This window comes from Cryptomeria japonica, chromosome 4 (assembly GCF_030272615.1).
Source record: "Cryptomeria japonica chromosome 4, Sugi_1.0, whole genome shotgun sequence".
NCBI lineage: Eukaryota > Viridiplantae > Streptophyta > Pinopsida > Cupressales > Cupressaceae > Cryptomeria > Cryptomeria japonica.
In genome coordinates, this window is record NC_081408.1 from 427,899,474 (window position 1) to 427,925,125 (window position 25,652).

Here is a 25,652-nt window from a genome sequence, read left to right on the forward strand (position 1 = left end):
TTCTTTAAATTGATGGGCTGAATGAAGTTTTGTTTTGTCTTCATTGGAAAGGCATATACAAATATATTGCTCACTTCAGCTTCATTCATGATTGATACACATAGTTACCTATTAATAGTCTTATGGAAAGCATTTTTTTATGAGCATATGCAAATTATAGTGTGTTTTCTTAATTTATAATTAGTTTTAAATTTTAATTCATCCACATCCAAAAAATTCTAATGTATTGGTTATGTACATTGTTAAGGTTTCAATTTACATCTTTTGGTGTAACACAAAACAGAACAGTATGTAAGGTAAAATGTTTCTTTGATTAGAGAGGGTAGTTCCCTGTAACAAAAATAAAACAAAAACCTTTAAATACTAAGGACACTGCCTCAAATTTTTTACATGTAAAAAATTAAATCTTGGGCATGTTGAATACACATTTCAAATCAATTAGAGAAATTGTCCGTCCTTTTTCGTTCTCAAGCAAAGGTCACAATGTGATTTAGCACTTATGCTCAAAAAGAGTTATTTAAGTTTCTTGAGCAAAACGCACAAGGTGATTTAGCGCTTATATCAGCTAATAAATGCGTACTCTTTCTGGTTGAACACAGAAATAAAAAACTGAGAGTACAACACAAGGATTGAATTGGTTTGAACAAAAGAAGTACTTTTGGTAAAAGCCTAAAAGGAATTAATGAGTTGTGTACAAAGCCACAAATACAATCACCAAATTTATATAATCATGGAATACAGAGCCTGCAAATTCATCAAAGCCATTCTATCAATAACTTAATACACATACACACCATCTCCTATAAGACTTTTGATCTATAACTTTAGTAGCAAGTAGGTATAAAATTCCAATAACAAAAAAGCTAACTAGAACTTCTACACTATGAATATTTTGCTTGCACACAAAGCAAGATGATTATACAATTTTGTCCACAAATTCTAAACCCTAAATCAGGAAATCTTCCAATAGATTTCTGATAAGGATTACCATTACTTAACAGTATACCTCCTTGGAGGTTGTCTAAAACTAGCCAAGCAATAATAGACTTTTGATCTATAACTTTAGCGGCAAGTAGGTATAAAATTCCAATAACAGAAAAGCTAACTAGAACTTCTACACTATGAATATTTTGCTTGCACACAAAGCAAGATTATTATACAATTTTGTCCACAAATTCTAAACCCTAAATCAGGAAATCTTCCAATAGATTTCTGATAAGGATCACCATTACTTAACAATATACCTCCTAGGAGGTTGTCTAAAACTAGCCAAGCAATAATTAACTGTTCTAAAATTAGACTTCTCAGAATATGATTATCTCCTACAAAATAGTGACAACTAAAAATAGTGCGGATTACAAGTAGCTTGGGCTAAAAATAGCCAATTTGACATTTGGCTTCTGGCAATGATTTTGATGAAGCTTTTGTGCTCTAACCATCGTAGATCCTTTGAAGAAACCTTGAGACCATGATGACTTACCAAGCAATCCTTATGCCTTGAATTTAAGGAACCATTCCTTCTGCTGATTTTGTACATGAAGTGATCCCAATGCCTTGAATCTAAGAATTGATTTTGTCCATGAAGTGATCAAATTGCTGTGTTAACCCTTGTAGCACTCCTTTAATTCACTGATATGTCTTCTGTTGTATAACGTTTATATCTTGTTTATAGATGACTGGAAATTAGCTTGAACACTGACAAAACCCTAGCCAAAGTCTGAAAATGGTCGTCAAAATGACAGATTTATCACAATTAAAAGCCTTGCAACCTGGAATAGTGTAGACAGTGGTTTGTTGGTGATGAAGATGACTGAAGTTTGTCTTAACTCTAGGCGTGTCTGCAAAATCTGATTTAGCATGTAGAAACACTGTTGGAAATTGATGAAAATGGCTGAGACAACAAAGTCCTTCAGTTCAATCATCCCTCTGTTAATCTGAAAATCTGCAGACCTTTGAAGTTTTGGAACAATGAACAAAAAAGCTAACTACTTGTATCTTGCTTTTTCTCTTCTGTATGGTGCACCCCTTTGTATATGAATACAAACTTTAACTGTTGGACAATCTGATCAGCCTCTGATGGAGTGTGCCTGAATGCAGTCTTCCAATCTCTCTGCTTTTTGAAACTTTGTTCTTCCCCCCACAAGTGTGCGCTGTTATATGTCATTGCAATTTTATTTTGAAAAACTTTTCACTTTTCAAGGAAGCATGCACCACTATACTGTCTTTTGGAGTTTTTTTAAATCCTACTTGAGCTTGGTGAGGTACTCTCATAAACAGGGAGGTATTCATTTGTCTTTACAAATTTTGACAGTCCATCATGAGGAGTGCATCTTTTTGACTCTCATACAATCACACGTTTTTGTTCTTTGAAAAACTTATTAGCCCTTTCATAGGCATGCACTTGAACTGACATGTTTACAGTTTTATGTTTGCCTTTAAAAAGGCATGTGTTGGTCTAGTGGGAAACATTTAATGAATTTTTGGAAACTTGTCAATCCTCACAAGGACATGCCTGATCATAGACCAAGTGATATTTTTTAAAATTTCAACTTTCATGTAGCTCTTTATACAGGCATGCAATGTCTAATCGGTAAACTTTTTTTCAAGGTCTTAGTGATTTTTAAACTTTTATCCATCATCTAAACATCTATCTTGGGCTCCCCATGCATTGGGAAGCTCCTCTCATTGGCACTGCAAAGACACTGATTTGAAACGACAAAAACAACATTGATGACCTTGACAAGCACGTATGGCTCACAGATTGAGGAATTCTAAGAATTTGACTTTAAATGTGACAATACAAGTTTTTTTGTATGGGTACACATACATGTACCTTGACAACATTGATGACCTTGACAAGCATGTATGGCTCACAGATTGAGGAATTATAAGAATTTGACTTAAAATGTGGCAATACAAGTTTTTCTGTATGGGTACACATATATGTACATCCTGGATGTGTGCATTAACTGTTTACTATTATGTCTGAAGGTTGCTTTTAGGATTCTTGTTCCTTGTGGTTGGATATATTTGATTCTTATTGCTGTTACTTTTTTCCCTTTTCTGTGGTAATAGACACTTTCTGATTATTTGAACATTGGATGTTCTTGTATTTTTCTAACTTTATGTTCGATATTTGTGATGCATACTTTTCAGGAATCTGGTAACTTTGTCATAACATTTCCCAGGTCTTTTCATGGGGGATTCAACTGTGGTGAGCAAAGATGCTTTTTTGTTTTGTTTTTTAATTTTTTTCCTTACTTAAAATCATAAGGTAGATATTTTAACAACATAAAAAATATGTGCACTTACAGGGATAAAAGGTTTCATAGACCATCATAATTCTATAACTTAATCGATTTTATTTTGATTTTTTTTAGTAAAAAGAATACTAGTTTAACAATTGTCATTGTGCATATTGTTAGGATTAAATTGTGCTGAAGCAGTGAACTTTGCCCCTGAAGATTGGCTACCACATGGTGGATTTGGAGCAGAATTGTATCGTTTGTATCACAAGCCTGCGGTTTTATCACATGATGAGTTATTATGTGTCGTGGCAAAGGTTATTTTCATTCCGACTTCTAGAGTTTCTCTTGTAAATATGTGTATAATGAATTGTTTCTCACTGAGGCAATTTTTCATTTACAAAGTTTGTCTAGGCTGCACTATTTGCATTATTTGTTGCCTCAATAGTAGTTTTTGCTGAATTGATTTCTACAATTATTTTTTTATTGCAGTAGAATTTATTATTTGCATTCCTGATTCTGTGATGACCATTTGTAAAAGCAGCTATGGGATCTTTATTGCATAGCTGATCTTGGTTTATGTGTGTCTTCAAGAAGTTGGAATTGAGATTATTTGGTTATCTATGATTCAAAATTGGTCAGAGAGTGAAAATTTGTATGCTTTATAATTGAACAAAGGTATTCTTTGTTTGCATTTTGTGGAATGTAACTGTCAGGTACTTTTTTTTTTGAAGCACGTGTTTTTTGGAGAAACATTCTTTTTGAGCAGCACATTTTTGCACTGAAATTTTAGTCATCATAGGTATAGTTCTGATTTTACTTTGCTTTGTTCCATCTATTACTGATCATTATGGCTATAGATGTGGTCTGGGTGTATTTATTACAAGAGAAAGCTCCTTAATTTAATGGATTTCTAGCAATATCTAATGCTGCAATCATATGATTTCATAACATGTAAAGTAATCATGAATTACAAAATGTGTAGTATGCATCATGGCTTATACATATTGCATCATGGCTTAAAGGTTTGAGTTCCAGTTTGTGTTCAGCAACAATAAAATTCCGATGAAATTTGGCAAGTAGAAAAAAAAATAAAAAATAAAAAATTGGTAATTAAATTTGCATTATATAAATTTTACAATATTAAAATATAAATACATAAAAAAAATAATTTAAATATTGGAAATACTAATTATATTCGATTAAAAATATTATTAATAATTATTAATTTAAACTAAACATTTTAAAATATTAAACATACCAAAATTAAAACACAAAAAATAAAATGTTTAAGTTTAGAAAACACAAAAAAATAAAATCTAAAACAAAAATAAAGAAAAAGAACAAGATATTAAAGTGAATGAAACATAAAATGGAATCCTCCTGCAGCAGTATATACAGTCAGCGAATAGTGATTGCTTAAGGGAAAGAAGAGTTCGCATTTAACCCACCCTATGTGTTTATTTCCCAATTCTTATGCTGATACCTCTGATCTATGGACAAAAATGGGTGAAAATAGGCATCTATGCTAATTCATCAATGAAGGGAGTTGGCAAATTTCAATAAGGCAAAACACATCTGCATTCCACAGGGCAGATTTGAAGAATAAACAGTGAAGCCTAGATAGAATCATAATATGATTTTACTACAAAAAATCTAGCTGAAAACGTTTTTAAAAATACATTGTGATAAAAAACTCTAACCCACTTCTCCATACAAATTTTAGGGTGAATAGAAACAAATATTTTGAGTTTTTAAAAATTTGCCGGATTTTGAACTTCATGGATGATATTGGCGAACTCTATGACATAGCAGACAACACATGTCGTTGAAACATATTTTGGTATCATTCAAATTCATAATGAGCACTACCACGACTCACACAAATATGTATGATGTTCTGATTAAAGCCTTATAATTGGACAATAGATATTGAAAAACTTTTGAAAGTCATGTTTTGACTGGATGAAAAAGAGTTTCACATTAACTAATACCAAGAACCTCTAGCTCATCAATTCCAAGTTTGTATTATCTCAGTGGTATTAATGGTCTTATTCCTTTCGTTGTTGAAATTGAATGTGTAAACTATTGGTAGCATGATGAGTTGGAATTGAACAGTTTACAGCCAGGGATCTTTGAACCTTCTTTGATTGAATTTCATCACAATTTTTTGAGTTTCTTGGAGATAACCATTTCCAATCTAATATAATCAAGGATCCGTGTATACATAATGTCTAAGAATGGATATTTATCTCTTGATAACGACTTTCATAATGTTTTGGGAAAGATTTGCAGATACCAGTGTTTCTCCAAGTTTCTTACATGGAGGGATGTAGAGAGAGGTTTTTGTGGATGGCAAAATTTTTCCTAGGATAGTGGGGAGATGGCTGATAAAATAATATTAAAAATATTTATATTTAAAATTTAAAATGGATTAAAGTAAGTGAAAAGAAGAGATTCAGTAATCCATTAGTGGCATGAATAATCAATGATATAATTTTTCAATAATATAATTATCCTTATTATGAAAGATTGAAACTTGAAACTTGAAAGCTACAAAGCTTGAAAGTTCAAAGTACAAGAGAATCACAACTTCAGTCTACAAGTCATAAACATCAAAATGGGAATGCCAAAAAGAGATGTGCATAGCTGGTTTGTGTTTGAGCATCAAACTCAAAAGTCAGTTATCATCCATTGGATATGTTGGATGCTGGTTTTTGTGTTCCCTTATGATCCAAAAGTTGCAGTATGTGTGTGATGTGAATATAACAAGCGTTAGTGGCTAGTAAGTGGTTTTAGGTAGTTTGGTAGGGTATTGAGGTGGTTGGTGCACAGGAAAATGGAAGAAGGCTTATACAAGCCCATTTGTTTACTGTCCATTTCATTAGGGTGCGTGTAATATATTAAATTTTAATATTATAGATTGTATTTTATATTATCTCTGCAATTTGTTTGGCATGATATAATAATTTTTTATTTTGTTGTTCATCCGATTCCAACATTGGAAACTCCTGCTCATAATTGGAACTGCTAGAATGAATTGCATCTGCATTCTGTAATTTGATCTCAACCAATCCCAATTGCACAGCCTACTCCTCATTAACTTGTTGCAGCTCCCTAGGCTGTACATCTCACAGTGTAATTGGGATTTATATGTACTGAGTTGTCCTGCAATCAACGAGCTTTAAGGCACTACCTATAACAAGAAGCTTTTCAGCTCTCGTAGAGGTTAGTTTGTTCCTCTTAAGAGATGCTAAAAGTCAAAAATTTGTGCATCAATTCCTTTCAACAACAAATGAATTAGGAACCTGTGAGAGACAGTGAATGGCAAGTGTACCCAACAATCTTGGAAGTCGATATTGCTGCCACTGACTAACTAGCTTGTCTTGTGCTAAAGTATGCTTGTCAATCCTCACTGAACTCTTGTAGCCATCGAGTTCATTAGACCTTACTTCTCATGTTGTTCACTAATAAAGATTCCTTTGGACTAGTTTGTTCTAAGGGCCTTAATCAGGTCATTCCTCACCTTGTGGTCATCAATGGGGTGTTTAGCATCTCCTAGTTGTTTTTGATGATGAGCTGAATATACTCATGGTGGAACAACAGGTGGTGTTGTTCTCACGATTGGCAGCCTACATCTGGTTGAGTCTACAATCAATGCACTCGTAGATCTTCCCAAGTTTAGGACTGTTAGAACTCCCAAATCTTATGACATAAAAAATAGGGTATTCAAAATATGCTATGTATTTCACATTTGACAAAAAACTATCACTAACCACAATCTTATTTACCTTCTACTCTGGTCTATTGTGGGCTCCCTCCATGTATTCTATGCTTGTGTCATAATCATAAGTTGTAACAGCTCTTGCAACTCAAGCATCCTCTTTGTAGAGTAAAGTGCATAGCAAATCTTATGTCAATTGTGAGCAAAGCTACGAGGAGACGGGGACACTTGGAGACTGGTACCGGTACCGGTATGACAAATTTTCAAAAATAGGAGACGGGTACTTAGAGATGCCAATTTCTTTTAATCTAATTTAATAATTTCGAGAAAATATCATGACATAGAACTTTGAAAACAAGAACAGTGGTAAAGTTTAACATCAACTTAAAAGTTTAAATACACAACTGTCAAATGTCATTGTGTCAAAGAGTTCAAAACTCACACTACATATTTCATGTTAGATTATCATTACATATTAATATCCAAAAATATTGATAGTATGATGTTGATAAATAAAAAACAAAAATCAGAAATCTACCGTCTACTCTCCTACGATGTGATCATATATAATATCAAGGTCCTTAGCTAGGATGCTCTCTAGATACTCATCACACTCTAACTCAGGTTCATCTGATGGTAGTAGAACTTGGGGCAATTTATTAAGTCCATTTGGTTGAACCGGTTCATCCACCATGGCTGCAACCTCTTCATCAGGTGCAATTTGGTCCCATTTTGCTGAAGGACCATCCATGTACCCAGGATCAACACAAGAGAGAAGACAAAGTGAGCTATGAATGTACACCAAGTTCTCTACTTTCTTTGACCCTAATAGGTTCCTCTTTAGTGAATGAATAAAACCATAAGTACTTCAATTTCCTTCACAAGATGAAGAGCTAGCCACTTATGAGAGGATTTTGATTGCAAGCGATTGCAATTCAGGGGTCTCATGTCCATGGTTCTGCCACCACTTTAAAGGGTCTTTCTTTGCTCGTATATCATTCATGGGTTCTGTTAAGTTGTATTGTTTGGTGTATTGGTTTGGGCTATTTTCTGAGATTTGGTGGTCATATGTTCCATTCCCAACATTGGCACCACTTAAATGTAAAACCATGGGTTTAAATTCTCTTTATCGCATGCTTTTTGGGAGGTCACCCATATTAGTGCTACTATCATTGAGAGGACTTAACTAAAGTTTTTTTTTACTATTTTCAGTGACAAAGTTCTGTATTGGGGTGTACAGCATATTATTAGACTTATGTTTTAGTCTCTTGTCCCGAGTCTTAATGTTATTATTTAGGTTATATTTTGTCTACCTAGGATTAAAGAAAGGTTAAGTAATGAGTTGTTTAATGTTTCCTTTCCTATTGAGTATATATCAAGGACAACTCCAAAATATGCATCTCTTCAAAGTTAATTGTTGATGCTATAGAGAGAGATTCCATCAAGTGAGTAATCTTTTGTTATTGCTGATTCACAGGTGTGATCCAACTTGTGTGAGTAGGTTGCCCATTTTTGTATTTTTATTTTCTGCTGTTCAATATTTTCTCTGTTTTTATGTCATAACATTATATTTACTTGCAGAACTGAAGGTTTTCTCAGTTTTTGCTTGGTGCCTAAATGAAGTCCTATTGATGCATTTGACATACTATACATTGTAACTGAAGTGCATTTAACCTTGAAACTGTTATGGGATCATTTCTCTCATCAATGAATGCAATTTGATAGCTGCATTTTGCGATTACCTGTCAATGTGGTCTTTTAGTTCAATATTTTATTGGCTGTATTCTTCATTATGTGCATCTCCCTAAATACTACCATGCATCCGAGTTGCTGTAGGTTGTAACTAAAGTGCACTTAATCTTGAACTGTCATGGGCTTTTTACAATGTTTTATGGATCAATTGTATTGCTGCCCTTGCAGTTATTGTCGTTGTGGTCATTCTGTTCTTGCTTTTATTGGTTGTATGCAATACATATAATATTTATTAAGTATCAAATACTCGTAGGTTTCTATTTGTTCCCGCTTTTCACTGTTTGAGGTTGTTTCTGTACCGTAACTTGAAAAGAGTCTTCAGTTATCTATTTAATGAATGGCAAAACATTTCTAAATGTTAGCATAGTTGAGAATGCCTTCTATTGTTTCTAGCAATGGTGCTTATTTAAGCAGAATTTTGGGTTTGACAGAGCGGATGTAGCAAAGATTTACGACCCTTTCTAAAGGAAGAGCTTGTTCGAGTGATCAAGACTGAGCGTATTCAAAGGGAACGACTTTGGAGAAATGGTGTTGTGAGAATATCTAGAATGACTCCTCGTAAGAATCCTGAATATGTTGGCACAGAAGAGGTAGTCTTCAGACTTCTGTTTGCACAGCATGTAGATACGGGTTTTCTGATTTACATCTAAAGCTCTCTGTTTGTATTTTTGGTGAACAGAAATTGCATTTTCTAATGGGCAATATATTTTGATTGAACTGTGTGCTCAATAGGATCCAGAATGTGTTATTTGCCGATATTATCTACATCTTTCTGCTGTTACATGTTGCTGTCGACCAGGTGCATTGGTCTGTCTACAGGTATATTTTATGTATAGGTTGGAAAAGTCTAATGGGATTCATTTTGCTTACATGTTTACAACTTCATCATATTACTTGTGTTATTTTGTTTGAGTTACTACTTTTACTTCATCTATCTGTAAAAGTAGATGAGTTTTCTACCGCAATAAATGTGTGTTGTTTTATATGCTTCATGCATTTCTTTGCTTTGTGTCTACTATTATTAGCCTCCAATACCATTGAAGTGGGCCTTATCTTATTATGAAGGAGATAGTCAATACATTCTAAATACAGTGCAGTCCTCTACATAATGCTGCTGTAGCAGTGATAAGTTAACATACCTTATAAGTATACCATCAGGAGTATTGGCTAATCTATGATATCCATTGCCAAAATTCTGAAAGACTGAAGAAAATCAGCATATACCATCATGTGTGTTAATGTAGAAGAAATGGTAAACCTTCTGACTGTTTCTGAGTTATTTCTATTAATATATATAACATGCATGGAAGACCAAATAAGTGTAACAATAAGGACAATGGCAGAGAGAAAAAGTACAGTGGATGCAATTAGACTACCAGCACTATCAGCGTTTCCATTGTCAGATTTGGGATGGGTTGGCCTCCTTGATTCATCTTGTGGGTTTATATTCAGCTGGTTAATGACCCTTTTCTAAACCTTTACATGGTCCTCACTTGGTATTTAGTTGTCTCAAACATGCACAAAGAAATCTTACGATTCACCATTGTAATTGCATAGATTCTTTTATTTCATTTATCTCCAATTGTGGATCTGGGCATTGAAGTTCTGATTCTTAAAAAATGTTCTCTCAAATTGTTAAGTTCTCTGCCAATAGATCAGAGGTTCGAGTATTATGCCCCAAAAGACGAGGATTGGACTCAAGCATGTGAACCTCATAAATCAGTAATTATAATATCGATTATTGATAATCAATGTAGAAATAAGTTAAAAAATCTCTTTTTAAATCATAGTATATACTGTATAGGTTCTAATGTAGATATTTTTTATGTTAGATATTGTCCACAAAAAGAGATTGCGATATAAGCAGCTGGAGCTCCAAAAATATTATAGATCCATCATCCAATCAAAGTTAGGACATCACTGTTTACCGCTATCTATCAGTCAAATAAGCTAATAATCTTTTTTAGCACTACTCTACATATAGCAAATGATTAAGCATATCAAAGCTTACTATTCACATAATCCTTTCACATTGCTGCTTGTCTTACCGTTGTCACAGTCATACGTTCCTAAGGGAGGAACAATCTCATCTTCCGTTTCAATATCTTTGACAATAGGTTCATACTTGTACTTCTTCATAGCAGAAACAATCTTCTCTTCCAGCATAGGCTTTGGAATGTTATGCTTGTCTATATATTGTTTGAGGATTTCCAGCTCACCTTGTTCAGGCTGTGTCTTCCTTGACGAAAGAAATGTGTGTTTTTGATCTCATTTCTGTAAAGGATTGTTAATCCTTCTTCAAGCAGACTCATGAAATGGTCTCTAGGGATATCCATAATAGCTAAGACCTCAAAAGCAACATGGAAATAGGTGAGTTCACAGTGAAACTCAGTAAGGCTCCTTCTCTTGCCTTGAAAGATCTCTTCTTTCCTCTTTTTCCAAAGAAACCATAAAACTTTATTAGTAAAAATAAACTAGAAAGATGCAAGATCAGCATTAAAATCATTCACATAACCAGCTAAAATTTCAAACTAAGAAAAACCATTTTGCTTATCCCACCCTAGGGAATTGCCAAGAAATAAAGACCACACAGCCAGGGCAAACTTGCATTCAAAAAACAAATGTTCAAAAGTTTCCATTTGATCACAAATCCAACAATGATTAGCAGGGATACCCAAGGAGTGAAGCTCAGAATAAACAACAAGCTTTTTAAGAGAAATCAATCACCCAAAACAGGCTTTCTTTGACTCACCAGACTTAGCCCAAACAAGTTTAAAACATTTTGACCATTTAGACTCAGGCCAGTCCACATTCCAGGCCTTGTTAAACCACACAAAGATCTCCTTCGAGTCGGACAGCATTAGAGAGAGCTTCTTAAGAGTGGTTTGATGAAATTTAGATCAATCTTTCCATCAAATCATAGATTGTAAAACTGAAATCTCATTAACTTTCAAAGGGAATCCAAACTTGTTAATTGCAGAAGATAATGTCGTGTATGTCGTTTTCTGGGAGTCAAGGATCTCAAATTCTTGCTTGATGCTCTCCCAAGTCTTAAGATAACCTGTACAAAGCACACTTGAGAAGTCATAAATACCTTTCTTAGCCCATATATTTTAGTAGAGCAACCTTGGGTAAGAGCAAGAGGCTTATCAACATCCCCGAAGTTCCACCAAATTGAACTAGCATCATAGCAAGTCCTGGACTTTAAAGAAGAAACAAACTGTTTACCTATTAAGTGCTTAACCCGACCCACCCCCCTCCTACCTGTTGGTGTACGTTTTATCATTCACCGAACATTTAGAATAAAATGTCAAGGACACTCTATCCTCTCTTGATCAAAATCAGTACGTGTGCCAAGATTGCAAAGAAAGACCACATGGCAACTAAGGTTTATATGTGCTAACGGGCGACTTTATGTGGGATACCTTCCTTGGTTATGTATGCTGAATTACAAGGGGGACTTATGCTCAACTAATACTGATCACAAGCTAGGATTTAGACAAATTTAACAATAACTGTTCTCTCTCTTCTTTTTTAAATTTTTTAAATTTTCAGCTTTGGACTTTAAAAAAAGGGATAAAGGGATGAGGGTTTAGAAGTTCTATGCTACTCCTAAGAACTCGAGAGACGATAAAGATTAGGTGAAACCAGTGAACGATACTTTGTTTTGCCACACTACGGACAACTAGACAAAGTAGGTGCAATCTTCTAAGGTTATGCTTGAGATTTTCAGACTACGAATGATACCATCCAACGAACAATATTCACCCAACATAGAAGTTAAGCATCCACAATTCAAGCTCAGGCTAACTTTACACATTGAATAAAAATCATCTATTCAAAGAAAGTATGAGTGATAGTTTCACCAACCTATACTATCAAATCCTTCATTCATTTAACAACTTTGAAAGCAAATTTAGTTTAACCAAATCTATTCTATGGTTGAAGAAGATATGCAACCATGAAACCACGTGATAGCAAGCTACAAATGAACTTATATTATCAAAATAGCTCTAAGCAAAAATTTCATAAATCTCTCCACAACACAATGAAATGAGAAAATGAGAGTTTATATAGAGTTTCTGAAAACAAATGAAAGGCCGAGATCGATCTAAGATCAACAACTGAGATCAAGACATAATAACCCTAGATAGAGTTCCCCAAAATAACACTAGAGACAAATGCATTCTAGACAAGTGGCATGTGGAGCTATCTTTTAGGAAGACATATCCTTATCCTCTTGAGTGGCAATATGTTTGATGAATTTGGACACAATCGGGCTGACCTCCTCCATCATTACATGTGGCAGCATATTCACCTTGAATTCCAATCCATCCAATTCATTTGTATACATAGCAAAAGCAATCTCACACTCCAATTCCCGTCTTTGGAAGGCATCCCGGATAGACAAGAAATTTGATGCCTTAGTCAAATTCTGCTTCAGGACTGGTCCAATGATGGTGAAGAAAACCTCCTGAGTTCTGAGCTCTAGCTACATATCATTTTCTCAGATGGTCTTGTTGATGTGTGTTTTATGCACATAAGATTTAGGATAAAATACCAAAGTTCTTTACTCTCTCTTGAACAAAATCACCTCAGATGCTAAGGGTAAGATCAACTAAAATGATTCCAAGGTTTCTACAGTCAGGTCTTGACAAGTGGGTAACTCAATGGTCGATGTGAATTGCTGTTTTCACTTGGTGACTTACACAATTGTTCGAATTAGCTTTGTTTATCATGAACATGGAATAGGCGTGCTGATAACTTAGGATTTGGCAATGTAGTTTCAGACTCAATTCTAACAAAACTTACTAAAAAAAATGACAAAAGAAATAGGGTTTAGGAAATTTATTATAAACCTAGGAATGTAGGAAATGATGAACAAATTCAATGGAATCAAACTAGGAAAGTCTCACCATCAAATCAAACAGATCTTGACATGAGCTTAGTGCAATCATCTAGGGTATACTTATAGATTTTCAAATCATTACCATCAAACATTGACACCACCCAAGTTGATGCATATCAATGGACGCATAATAATTGAAGTTAAGCTTGCATAAATTTCCAATTGACCACGCACGACGCACTTACAGTGAACAAGAGGCTATTGGTATGGATTAAGGATTCCACACAAATATTCTCAACAATTCTTTATTTCAATCTAACAAACATCTAAGCAAATTCTAATCTAACAAACATGAAAGGAATTGAGAACCTTGAATGCAAAACAACACTTGAAAGTCAAAATCACCATCAAGTCGAACAATGATTTATATTCAAAGAGCTGCAGCATATACCGACAATTCTAAAAAAGCTCTCCCTTACAAATGAGAGGCAATGGGGTATATATAGAGTCTCATACAAAATGGATGGCCAAGATTAAACTAAAATCAAGGGCCAAGATCATGGCAACAAAACCCTAGGATTCCCTAATTAGTGTTTACATAAAAAATGGTGCCACCAACATATGACCCAATAGAAAGATTCCTAGTCATCAAATAGGGAATTTTCTAGAAGACTCCTCCCTCCATCTTTCTCTCTCCTAGCATACTCCAAGAATCTAACCAATACAAAATCTAACTCTTCCATGGAAATGCTGGGTAAGGTATCCTGTTGTAAATCAATCACGTCCAATGCATCCGAGCAAGCATCCAAAGTGTTCTCCCAATCTAGCATAAGCTTCTGCGAATCATGAACATGAATCAACAAAGAGACCAAGTCATCTATTTGACTTTTCTTCTAAGAGTCCAAGTGATTGAAATACATGAATTTCATTTTGTCTCTCAATTCTACTAAGTGTAACCCACTTTCTTCATTGACATCAACTCCCAATAACTCCTCAATTGAGGCAAGGATCTTTGATTGAATATTATGAATAGATCCCTCCATCTTTGCACAACTCTTTTGTGCGCTCTCATAAGTGGATTTCTTCATTGCCAATGAACAATACCAGCCATGAAAATTGTATCTATCTCCATTGTGCACAACATTCTCCTTGATCAACGTGGACATAGGAATTTTCTTCATTTCTCTGAGGCGTGGAATGGTCTTCTCTTGAATGGGTCGGAATTCTTCTCAAACTCCTTCCAAATATTGTATCCTGAATATAAGTTCAGTTGTCCTCTCAAAAGCTTGGACAAAATGAGTAAGGAAATCATCTGCCTGTTTCTTTGTATCCTCTATCCATTTCTCCACTTCCGAGAGTGTATCTCTCGCTGCCTCATAATGTGTATGTAGTCCACGATCAACTGCAATAGGGGAAATAAGCGTGGGATTCTCATGCCTTATCCCTGCAATGTACTCTCTAAGTTTGATATACTCTGCTTCGTACTTCTCTCTTTTCTCTATATCTCCATCCAATCTTGCACTGATTGCCCTGGGGGTGTCACTAATTTGCTGAAATTCTTGCTCTTTTGTAGTATGACCAAGGGCAACTGAAGTAATCTGGAAATCCATGGGAGTAGCAATATCCGTTGTCACATCTCCAATAGGAACAACCACCTACGCAATCCGCATTCTTGTCTCATCTCTAGCTGCGTGTGACAAAATCTCAACTTTCCTAGGTTCTTCTCCTTATTGCTCCTAGCTAAGTAGTCATTAATATCATCAATAGGTTGTGCCTCTACCATCTTCTTGCTTTCCTCCATACTCTTCATCAGCCAGTCAAGAATAGCGGCCATCTCCATACCATCATCGAGACACATCTTCTGATCAAGCCCTCTCAATGCCGAGATAACATCATCATCATCATCATTAGGATTATCCCTGGTCAAATCATATACATCCTTTCCCAAACTAACCACCAAAAGGACAGTAGGGGATCCCAGCTGATCATCATCCTCATTAGGTGGAGCAGATGTCGCTGTGGCATGTAAATCCTGAATATTCTCTGGTAGTATCACTGCATTTGAACATTGCTCAAACTCCTTGTTCTATTCTGGTATTTTAACTTCTTTGATTGATGAGACACTGAGAGGCGGTGAATGAATGATAGGCGAAGGAATAGTAGTCTTTTGTTTCTTCTTCTTGACCTCCTCAATCTTCTTCCCTCTAGCCTTGACTTCTCTTGGTGTGTTCTTCCTTCGCTTGGGAGCTTGACTCTCCTCATCTGCATGAATCCTGATGTCACTGATAGTCCTTTGATCACCCTCGGAAGCGGATTCCTCCTGTTTCATCTTTTCATAAGTGAAGGCAACACCCACATCAACTAATCTGTTCTTTTGAATATCCACCCTTGCTTGAGAGAAGCTCAAGACCTCTCATCAATACATTAAAATCTATTTCTTCTGGTTCTGACCAATTTGGCAATAAAATCGCCTTCTTTATTTCATTCTCATATTGTGGATGCGTATGATCCTTATCGTCCAACACCTGATCAGGAATGAGGAAAAGTCCACACTTCCTCATAAAATCCATTGACATTCTGGACCATATTCTTCTCTTTACTGCTTGCTCGTCCATCAGGTTGGCCCAGTAATCCTCTATGTCTACCTTGTGGATAAACTTATCTCCCTTGATCCTTCCAACTTTCTTATCTTGATCAAATCTTTCTCTTTTCTTATGTGTTGCAAATCGATAGAATGCAAGCTCTTCATTTACTTTGCTAGCTGCTAAGGCGGACTGACAAATCTCTAATGTCTTCCCCACTGTAATAGGAAATGACATGCCCGTTTTGTGCTTTTCCTTCTGGATAGAATCAATCTCCAGAAGCTGTCTCACCACTTCCAACAAGATCATTCTGTCAGAAGGATACCTAGGAAGCCTGTAAGGTTCAGATTGAAATCCATGGATCCTTAGGTATGTGAAAGTGGGAAATTGTATATACCACGATCCATATTTTTCTATCAGCTCAGTTCCCTCCTTGGACAACCTTCTGTGGATCCCACCTTGCAACATTCGTTTTATGTACATAGTGAATGCATCATTCACTCTCTTATAGTCTTCAATTCAATACATGTTCAGCTATGGATAGCACTTATAACTCCTGATTTGTCTTTGTCCATTCCCGACTTCACCTTTGTATATCAATCCTTTGTATGTAACAAATTGTGCAAACAAGTACACCAAATAGGAAGTCATGGCGAATGACCTAGATCGCTCCACATTCCTTAGTTGAAAATCCAAATTGTCACTTATGATTCTAGACCAATTAATCAATGTTCCTTTAAGACAATCTTGGATGAAATAGAACATCCATCCATCGTATATTGAACCCTGCGGCATCCCCATCACTCGGTTAAGCAGGAATATTAAATCACTATATTCATCTTTGAAGTTTGTGCTCATGAGTGTCTTGGGAGCCTTGGAATGATGAGGCCTAAGCTCGATCATCCACTCCTTGTTTACTACAGTCTTGCATGCATCCATCCATCTTCTTCTTATATCTGTCTTCATATTCATCCTTAGTTATATCTTTCATATCTGCTCCACGCGGAATTCCAAACACCTCAGCGATCGCGTCTTCAGCAAGGTAGGCAATGATGGCACCCTTAGGAGTCTTGATCATTCGGGAGCGATCATAGCATCGTGCACACTCCAGGATAAACTTGCTGCACTGTATGGACTGCGGAAACCCGACAGCCTGATAAATGCCACTCTTCATAATGTTCACATAGGTTGGGGAAGGAATCTGGCTTCCAATTCCAAACATATGTTGTTGCATCTGGTTCATGTTCAGGGAATGCATGTTCGTGTCTGTAATCTCCTTCCATTTGGATGACATCTTGGATTCTAGATTGAATCCAGTCTCAACAATCCTCTGTTTTTCTTCCCTTTTCTTGAGTCCGGACTTCGACATCGTACTTGTATGAAGCTAGAAGTTAGAATTTCAGAAAATATTCTTGACAAAAATTCTGATTTCTTAATGATCTAGACAAGTTTGGATATGGAAATCAGGAAAATAATCCACATTCTCAATGGATTTCATCAATTGAAATTCATTAATTCATTAAAATAAAATTAAGCTTCGTTTTAGTTTGACCCTCGTGAAATTTATTAAAAATCAATAATTTTCAGACCAAAGTCTGAAGTCACCTCCTTTTACTTAGTAAATTTATTCAAATCGGAGTGTAAAGGAGTGTACTGGATCAAACAATGACTAAGGAAAGGTGTGAAAGGTTGTGTTTTCACACAAAACTATGTGTGAAGACACCCTCCGAGGTCAACAATGGCTGCTAGCAAATCTGAAGACAACCAGCAATTTCACAAATTAATCTTTAAAATATGTTGCAATCTCCCAAATATGCACAAACTTGATGAAATCGATTTCAATTGGTGAAAACAATCAATCCCGGGAATGTAAGTATGGCTGGTAAAAAGAATATTTTCTGAGGACAAGTTTGAAAATGGATTGTTTCAGACTCGCCAGCACCTTGTAAAGTAGTAAAAATCCCTGAAATGATAAAAAATGTTTTGAAAGTGCCTTCCAATCAAAGTCACCAAAGTTGACATGTGGCTGGAAATGAAGAATTGCTGAGGACAGCCGCCTATCAATGGAGTTTCAGACTTGTAATAACTGAAAAAAGCTCTGAAAATTGACTAAAAATGCCTCCAATCAGCCTTTAGACGAAATCGCTTTAGGCACAAATGGGCTGGGAACAAAATGTGAAGTCTGAAAATGTTATGCACAGCCAGCAATGGAGGTTGAAAAATCTCAGCAATGGAGGCAAATAACAGGTCTGAAAACATCAACCAGCAACCTCCCAATAATGGCGCCACACACCAAAGAGGAAAATCACCAAAAATGGAGGTAAAACCTCCCCAAATATAAAAATCGCCTTCTTCCCAAAAATGCTGCCACCTACCAAAATCGCCTAAGTCTGAAAAATGAAGCTTCAACACACTCAAATGACAGCCAATAAAAAATCGCCTTGGGCTGGAAATGAGGAAAAATGAGCAACTAAACAATCTTCAACCCAATGTGTCAACTTGACACTTCACCAAAATTCGCTAGCTGAAGGAAAAAGATTGCTTTAGCATGCACACACTTGGCAAATATAATAATATAATAATGCTGGCCTCCTCCTTTTAAACTTTCACTGCACAAGCAATGTGGGATAAAAAACACTTGTACTTATACTTGCCTGGCAAAAAACCGATTTGCTTGTAGAAGGTGTAAATTATCAAATGTTCATTGCAAATCATTTATTAATTGTTTTTTATTTTCTAAATAATCGTTGCACTTTGTAAAAACAATTAAATTTGGGGCTCATCTATTTAAAATATTTCAAAAAATTGAATCAAAATGGCCACTTGAGGGAAAATCGATTTATCTTGGGATAAAATCCCAATAAAAATCATTAAATATCCCCTTTGGGGAAAATCACCCCAAGTAGGGATAAAAATCCCTATCAAAAATTTCATCAACTTGCACAAAAATGGGTCCAAGGGAAAATCGATTTGGGTCTGGAATGAAAATTCCAACTTAAACTTCATCACTTAGCACAAAAAATCCTCCTGGGGGAAAATCGACCCCAGTCTGGACAGTCATCCAGACACAAAAATCATGAAAATATCTCTAGTGGAAATTTGCCTAGGGTCTGGAATGATTATCCACATAAAAATCCATGAAATCCTGTCACAAAAGCACTTGGTGGAAAATTGATCCATGTTAGGAATCATCACTTTAGTCATCAGCAATCTTATCTGCACTCCCAGTGGAAAAACGAAGGTAGTCAGGAAAATTCCCAACACTTAGTCAAATTCTCAGTCATCTGGTGGAAATCGCCCCTAGTATGGATTTTGAATGGTGGAAAAATAGGGCATGTCTGGATTCCAGGGGAAATTCATGTCCAGTCTGGATTTTGAGTGGTAGAAAATCATGGGTAGTCAAGAATATGAGGGGAAAAGCATCTCTAGTGTGGAATTTCGACCTCTTAACTCTTAGAATATGGATTTTCATTCGGAATATGATGATTTTTTCCACTCAAAACCACTAGAAAACTTCAAAACTCAATAAAACTCATCTGGACTTGGGCAAATTTACCAAAAATTTGAGTGAAACATTAGGAAACCTATAGGGATAAAGTGCAAAATCAACTCAAATAACTTCTAGGAGCGAGAAAACAACTGCAAAAGGTCCTGAAACACCTTAGCACTTTAAAATTACGGACATGGACGTTTAAAAACACGTTAATGCTCAAAAGGTTTACACTTGGACAAAATTAGGATGATGTAAAATCTCAACTTTACGTGCTTCATCCTATAACTTCAAAAGCCTAAATGACAAAATAGGCATGATCAAAACTCCAAGACTCGGGCACGGGAAACTCAAAATTGCCCAATATGCTGCCGAAACCCTAAACTAAACAACACAGGAAGCAAGAAAGAGGGGGTCCCCATTTGCAATTGGGCGATGTGTGAAAAGGTCACAACAGGTCTCTTTCTCAAGTACATCCATGGCTACAAGGAAAATTTTATTCTGAATCTCTCTTATCTTTTCCTCAACTCTGATACCATCGGCCCTCACTTTTTCCAGGACCTCGCTTCGTGCAACCAATGCCCAATACCAAGTGTTGAAATCATATGCAACCCCTGCTGCAATTTCATTTCCATCAATTAATTCCTGCTTTGGAATTCCTTTCAACACTCTAAGGCAAAAGATATTTCTGTCTCGAACATTGTGAAGGTTATCCCATGCTTCCGCCATGTTTGCAATTCTGGAAAGCAGAAAGGAAGTCTGCCCATATGCTAACATTATTTTTTCTACAAATGTGGCTACTTCTTCACTTTTGCTCGCCATCCACTCCTTGGTCTCTCAAGCTGTTACCTTTTCTTCTTCAAAATCTTTGATTGTTTCCTGCAAAAATTTCAAAAGTGGAGGAGCAATTGTATCTCTTGATTGAGAGGCTTGGTCAAGTGCTGAATATATTCCCTCCCTCAAACGCTCAATTTCTTTCTTGTATTCTCCTTTCTTTCCTATCTCTTTGTCAAGTCTTGCCTTCATGGAACCGGCTGAATTGTCTAAGTCCTCAACCTCTTGACCCTTTGTAGTTGGTCCTAAGTCAATAGTGGTAATTTCATACTCCTGAGGAGTAATATCTTCTTTTGACTTGTCCAATTTTGGTACAACAATCTGAACTGTACGACAACTTGCTTCATCTCTCTGGATTGTGGAAAACTTCTTGGCTGGCTTCTTTGTAGTAACCTTTTCTAATCTAGCCAGGAAACCGACCGTGTCATCTTCTTCCTGTACTACTTGCATAGGTACCTTTATCTTCAACCTTTCCTTCAACCAATCAGGAATTGTAGGTTGTTCAATGCCTTCCTCTTCTTGATTACTCTCGTTACATGGAATATCCTGACCTCCTCGAAGAGCGGAAATCATTTCCTCCTGAAATTCCTCGCCCAGAATGTGCATTTCATTATCTGATTCCAATATTTCCGTATCTGTAGGAGATGGTGGTTCTTCTTCCTCCCGTTGGATTGACATCACATTTCCTTCATGGATTGGAGAAGGAATCTTCAATTCTGCTAATGGCTCATCCTCAATAGTCAATACATCGTTCACATTCCTGGATGTTGCAGAATGGGATGGCTCTGATCTTTGCTTCTTTTGAATTGGTTGCTCGACCTTCTTTCTTTTTGTCATCGAAGAGCCCTTAACTGCTTCCTTCCTTTTTTGAGAGTTGATACTTTCAATTGGCTTAGCATTTTGGGATGCTTCAACATTTGAAGAATATGACTCCATTTCGCCCATTAAGTTATAAGTAAGAGTCAAATTTCTTCGCCTTAGCTCTTGAATCTGCTGATCAACCCACCACTGTGAATACTTAACAACCGGACGCATCAAGGTGGTTAAATCTGTGAGTTCGGGTTTTGACCACCTTACAGGAGGAAGAGGCATGTTCTCATCAAAGCGTGGCTGAGTGTACTCTCCATCATCCTCTAATTGATCCGGCACACGGAAGAGCTCAGTTGTATAGATCAAGCTTATTGGCAATCTTGACCATAATCTTTTCTTGATGTCATACTCGTCTGCAACATTCGCCCAAAATTTCTCCAAATCAACCCTATGTTTGTATTTTTCTCCATTCACTGATCTGATATGATTGTCTAGATCGAAATTAGCCTTGGATCGGTAAAATGTGAATGGATACCACTGCATTTCCAACCTGGCATCCTCAGCTACTTGTGCCGTTGGGCAAGATTCCAGCATATTGCCGATGAAAAATGGAAAGGAAATGGCTGCTTTCTGCTTTGCTCTTTGGAAGCCTTGATACGTTTCCAATTGCCTCCGAACTTCTAGCAAGATCATTCTATTAGTGGGATAGATTGAAAGTTGGTAAGGACATTCGTTAAATCCTTGGACTCTTATGTACGTGAATCTTGGAAACTGGATAAACCAGGATCCATACTTGCTTATCAGGGTTTTGGCTTCCTGAGTAAGCTTCTGATGAGTTCTCCCTTGCAATGTTGTTGTGATATACATCAAGAACTCATCATTTACCTGCTTCAAATGGGCCTTCTCGCTCAGCTGCAGCTGCATATAGCAATCATAGGACTTGAATTCATTTTCGATATTGCCTGCTATGCCTTTGCAAATCAATCCTGTGTCTCTGTAGTTTCTTGCTTGTAGATAGACATTGTAGGAGCTCATGTAAAAGGACTTCGTCCTTTCCAAAATTTTCAGTTGCTCATTCAAGTTATCGCTGATTATCTTGGACCGATTGAACATTTTGACTCTAGAGGTGATCTCGTCGATAAAATAATACATCCATGTTTCAAATGGCGCACCCTTAGGGCTGCCCATTACACTATTGGGTAGTAAAATAATATCACCATATTCCTCCTTGAAGTCTGTGCGAAGCAATATCTTTGGCACTTTCTTGAGGCTACGCCTTGGCTTCTCTAGCCATGACTTATTGACATTTGTCACATAGAGCTCAAGCTGGTCTTCATAGAGTCTCTTGGTTTCTTCTTTAGTTTTATAGGAAGTTGGGTTGTAATTCGGTATTCCAAATGTTTCGTGGATGGCTAACTCTCCAAGATGAGTCAATACTCGTCCATTTGGCGCAACGATTTCTCTCACTTGAGCATTGTAGTGTATGGCACATTCAACCATAAGCTCAACACATTCCATAGCTGGTGGAAATCCAGCTGCTTGGATGATGCCATTTCTCATCATCCGGCGAGCAATACGTGTTGGCAAGAGTCCATCTTGCCCATACATTCTCCTCTTGAAATCGTTGAAGTCCACGTGCTCGAGGTTGGTGTCTGTGACATTTTTCCACTTGGAACTGATCTTTGACTCCGGCTGCAATCCTTTATTGGCGAACTTCATCTGAGCCTTTCTTGAAGGTCCTCCTTTGGTGGTCATCAATCTGCAATACACATGAAAAATTAACATCATTTTCAAGAAAATTGAAGATTTTAACTCTGATTTTTGGACCCTTTTGCTCGAAAATTTCACTTTCAGTCTGTCAAAAAGCTAAATTTCTATGAAAAATCAGACTGAAAATGGGCAAATTTGGCTAAATACTAGTGTTCCACGGATGTTTGGGATGGGGGACGCAGGGACGGGCTTTGGGACGGGGGGACAAAGGGAAAAAGTTTCGGGGACGGGTTTTGGGGACGGGGGGACTTGGGCCTGAGAGGGGGAAACACGTTTCCATGGAACAATTAGTTAATTTCGCGAGAATAAGTGAATAAAACAAAAGAAGGATAAAAGAATTCTATCAAACTCAGAAAATCTATCTTTAATTCTGAAAATTCTGTCTTTAACTCAGAAAAAACACTTTATTTTCTGGAAATTATGTCATTCAACTCAGAAATTTTACTTTATCTTGAAAAATCCACCTCGAAAATTTACTTTATCTTCAAAATCCTCCTCCTTCAAAAATCTCTCTTTCGCAACCTCGAGAGAGCCAAAACCTTTTCACAATCGAAATTTGGAGAGAATGGATTGAAAGTGACAAGTTAAACTTAATATAAAGTTGAAGAGTTCAATGATTTTAGCAACTTTATTTTTTTTCTTAGATTCATCAAACTTGGACTTGTTTTATTTCTTCCAAAATGACAACTTAATCTTTTTTCGATATTTTGGAAGAAGGTTTCTATTCTTGCCGTAGGCTCCATCCTTAGCCAAAATATCCTTTCCTTGAACGAGTTGGTATGGAATCTTCTAGATTCCTCTTAGGTTCAGAAATTTTCTTGTGTTGGATATTATGTGTGTTGAGTTTTATTTTCCAACCTTTTCAAACTTGATCATCTTCCAATTATGGCGAACTTTCATTTTATCCATTGCAAACTTATTATTCCTCGTGTCATTTTCTCTCTCTTTTGGCCGATTTGACAACTTTGTCATGCCATTTAACTTCCTCCTTATGGCGGACTTCATGAATGTTAGGCCAAATTGTGCCTTGACCTAGACAGACTTCACCTTTGTTTTGCCACTCTCACATTTAGCAAGGCAGACTTGGAGAGTTCCTTGCCATTTTCCCTCTCTAGCTGGGCAGACTTTGTGGTTTTCTTGCTACTATGCATGGCAGACTTCACCTTATGCTGGATGTTGTCTTCTTTACCTTTGGCGGAATTGACATACCTTTTGCCATGGTGGACTTCATGGCTTTCAAGACAAGTTTGCATTCTTCTTTGGGTGGACTTTGCCATCTTTATGCCATCCTTGGGTGAAGTTCATGTTTGTCTTGCCATCTTGTGGCAGACTTAGCCAACTTCATGCCATCTCCCCTTGGGCGGACTTTAGCTTTGCTTGGACATTGTCCACTCTAACCTTGGGCGGACTTTGCCAACCTTTGTCTAGCCACTTCTTCATTGCATAGTCTTCTTCATGTTTATCTGGAACATCTGGAACAAAACCTTGTTTGAAGATTTTCCCCTTGCTTTTTGCACTTGGAGACAATTTTTTTTTGATTTTGAAGATAGGAACGTTGTTGCCACGACTTGAGGGACCCAATCCTAGGTCAACTTTCAAAAAAAGTTGGAAAAAGAAAAAAGCAAAAAAGTAAAAAGCAGGCCAAAAATCTGCTTCTCGGATTGGTCCCAAAGTGCAAAAAATAAAAAAGCAATAAAAGCAAAAAAGCAAGATTCAACAAAAATAGAAAGGTGTCAGAATTGACCCTAAGCAATTGCGTTTTTTGTCCTTTGGGCCATTTGAGCACTTTGACGACGTCCAAACACTGATCTGAGCATGATTTCTTTAATTGCCCTAGATGACTTCTCAAAAACTCAGACTCCAAACTCTCAAAGAAATGGGCTTATGAAATTGCAATGCTAAGACAAAACCCTAAAAAACAAACAACTGGGGGTCCCCATTTGCAGTGGGGCGATGTGTGAAATAGGTCACAACACTACCCCACCAAGCCTTCCACATATTGTTAAAGACAGCCGAACCAAACACATTAACCTCAAAGTCACCAAAGAGATAGTCATAGTAGTGAATGGTTTCCAATTCTTGCCTTTTTTGGTTTTAACAGGGCTAAATTGTTTCTAATTAGAACCTTCCATGGTTCAGTGCGCTCAGAGGCATTGATTATCCATTTAGCTGCTAGGGCAATTCTTTGAATCTTGAGGTAGTTTAATTCCAAACTCCCCATATCCTCGGGTAAACAACACTAGGACCAACTAATAGAATTATGCTTGTTATTACCTTTACCATTAGACCAAAGGAAACCTCTCAATATTTTATACAACTTTTGAAAGTGGCAATTAGCAAATAACCAGATTGAAGAAAAGTATATTGAGTGAGTGGCTATTACATTTTTGAAGTAGTTTAACTCTACCAGCAAGAGAAAGGAGATGGGTTTGCCATCTGTGGTGTTTCTTCTCAATTTGTTGATAAAGCCACTTCCACATATGTTTGAAGGAAGGGGAGATGGCAAATGAAATACTTAGATACTTGACAACTTTATCTGGCTCAAAACATTGACATTCGTTACCTTGGATCCACTCAAGGGGAGATGAATGCCAAC

General features: G+C 36.6%; 1 protein-coding gene across 2 annotated transcripts in view; it reads left to right on the plus strand.

The window, feature by feature from the left end:
* LOC131030582 (lysine-specific demethylase JMJ17) overlaps positions 1-25,652 on the plus strand; it is a 218,138-nt gene that overhangs the window by 34,649 nt on the left and 157,837 nt on the right. For both annotated transcript variants that reach the window (XM_057961447.2, XM_057961456.2), the window contains exons 4-7: positions 3,157-3,214; positions 3,426-3,562; positions 9,153-9,311; positions 9,454-9,540. In XM_057961447.2, the coding sequence (XP_057817430.2) occupies positions 3,157-3,214; positions 3,426-3,562; positions 9,153-9,311; positions 9,454-9,540 (441 nt within the window). The remainder of the gene's footprint in view (positions 1-3,156; positions 3,215-3,425; positions 3,563-9,152; positions 9,312-9,453; positions 9,541-25,652) is intronic.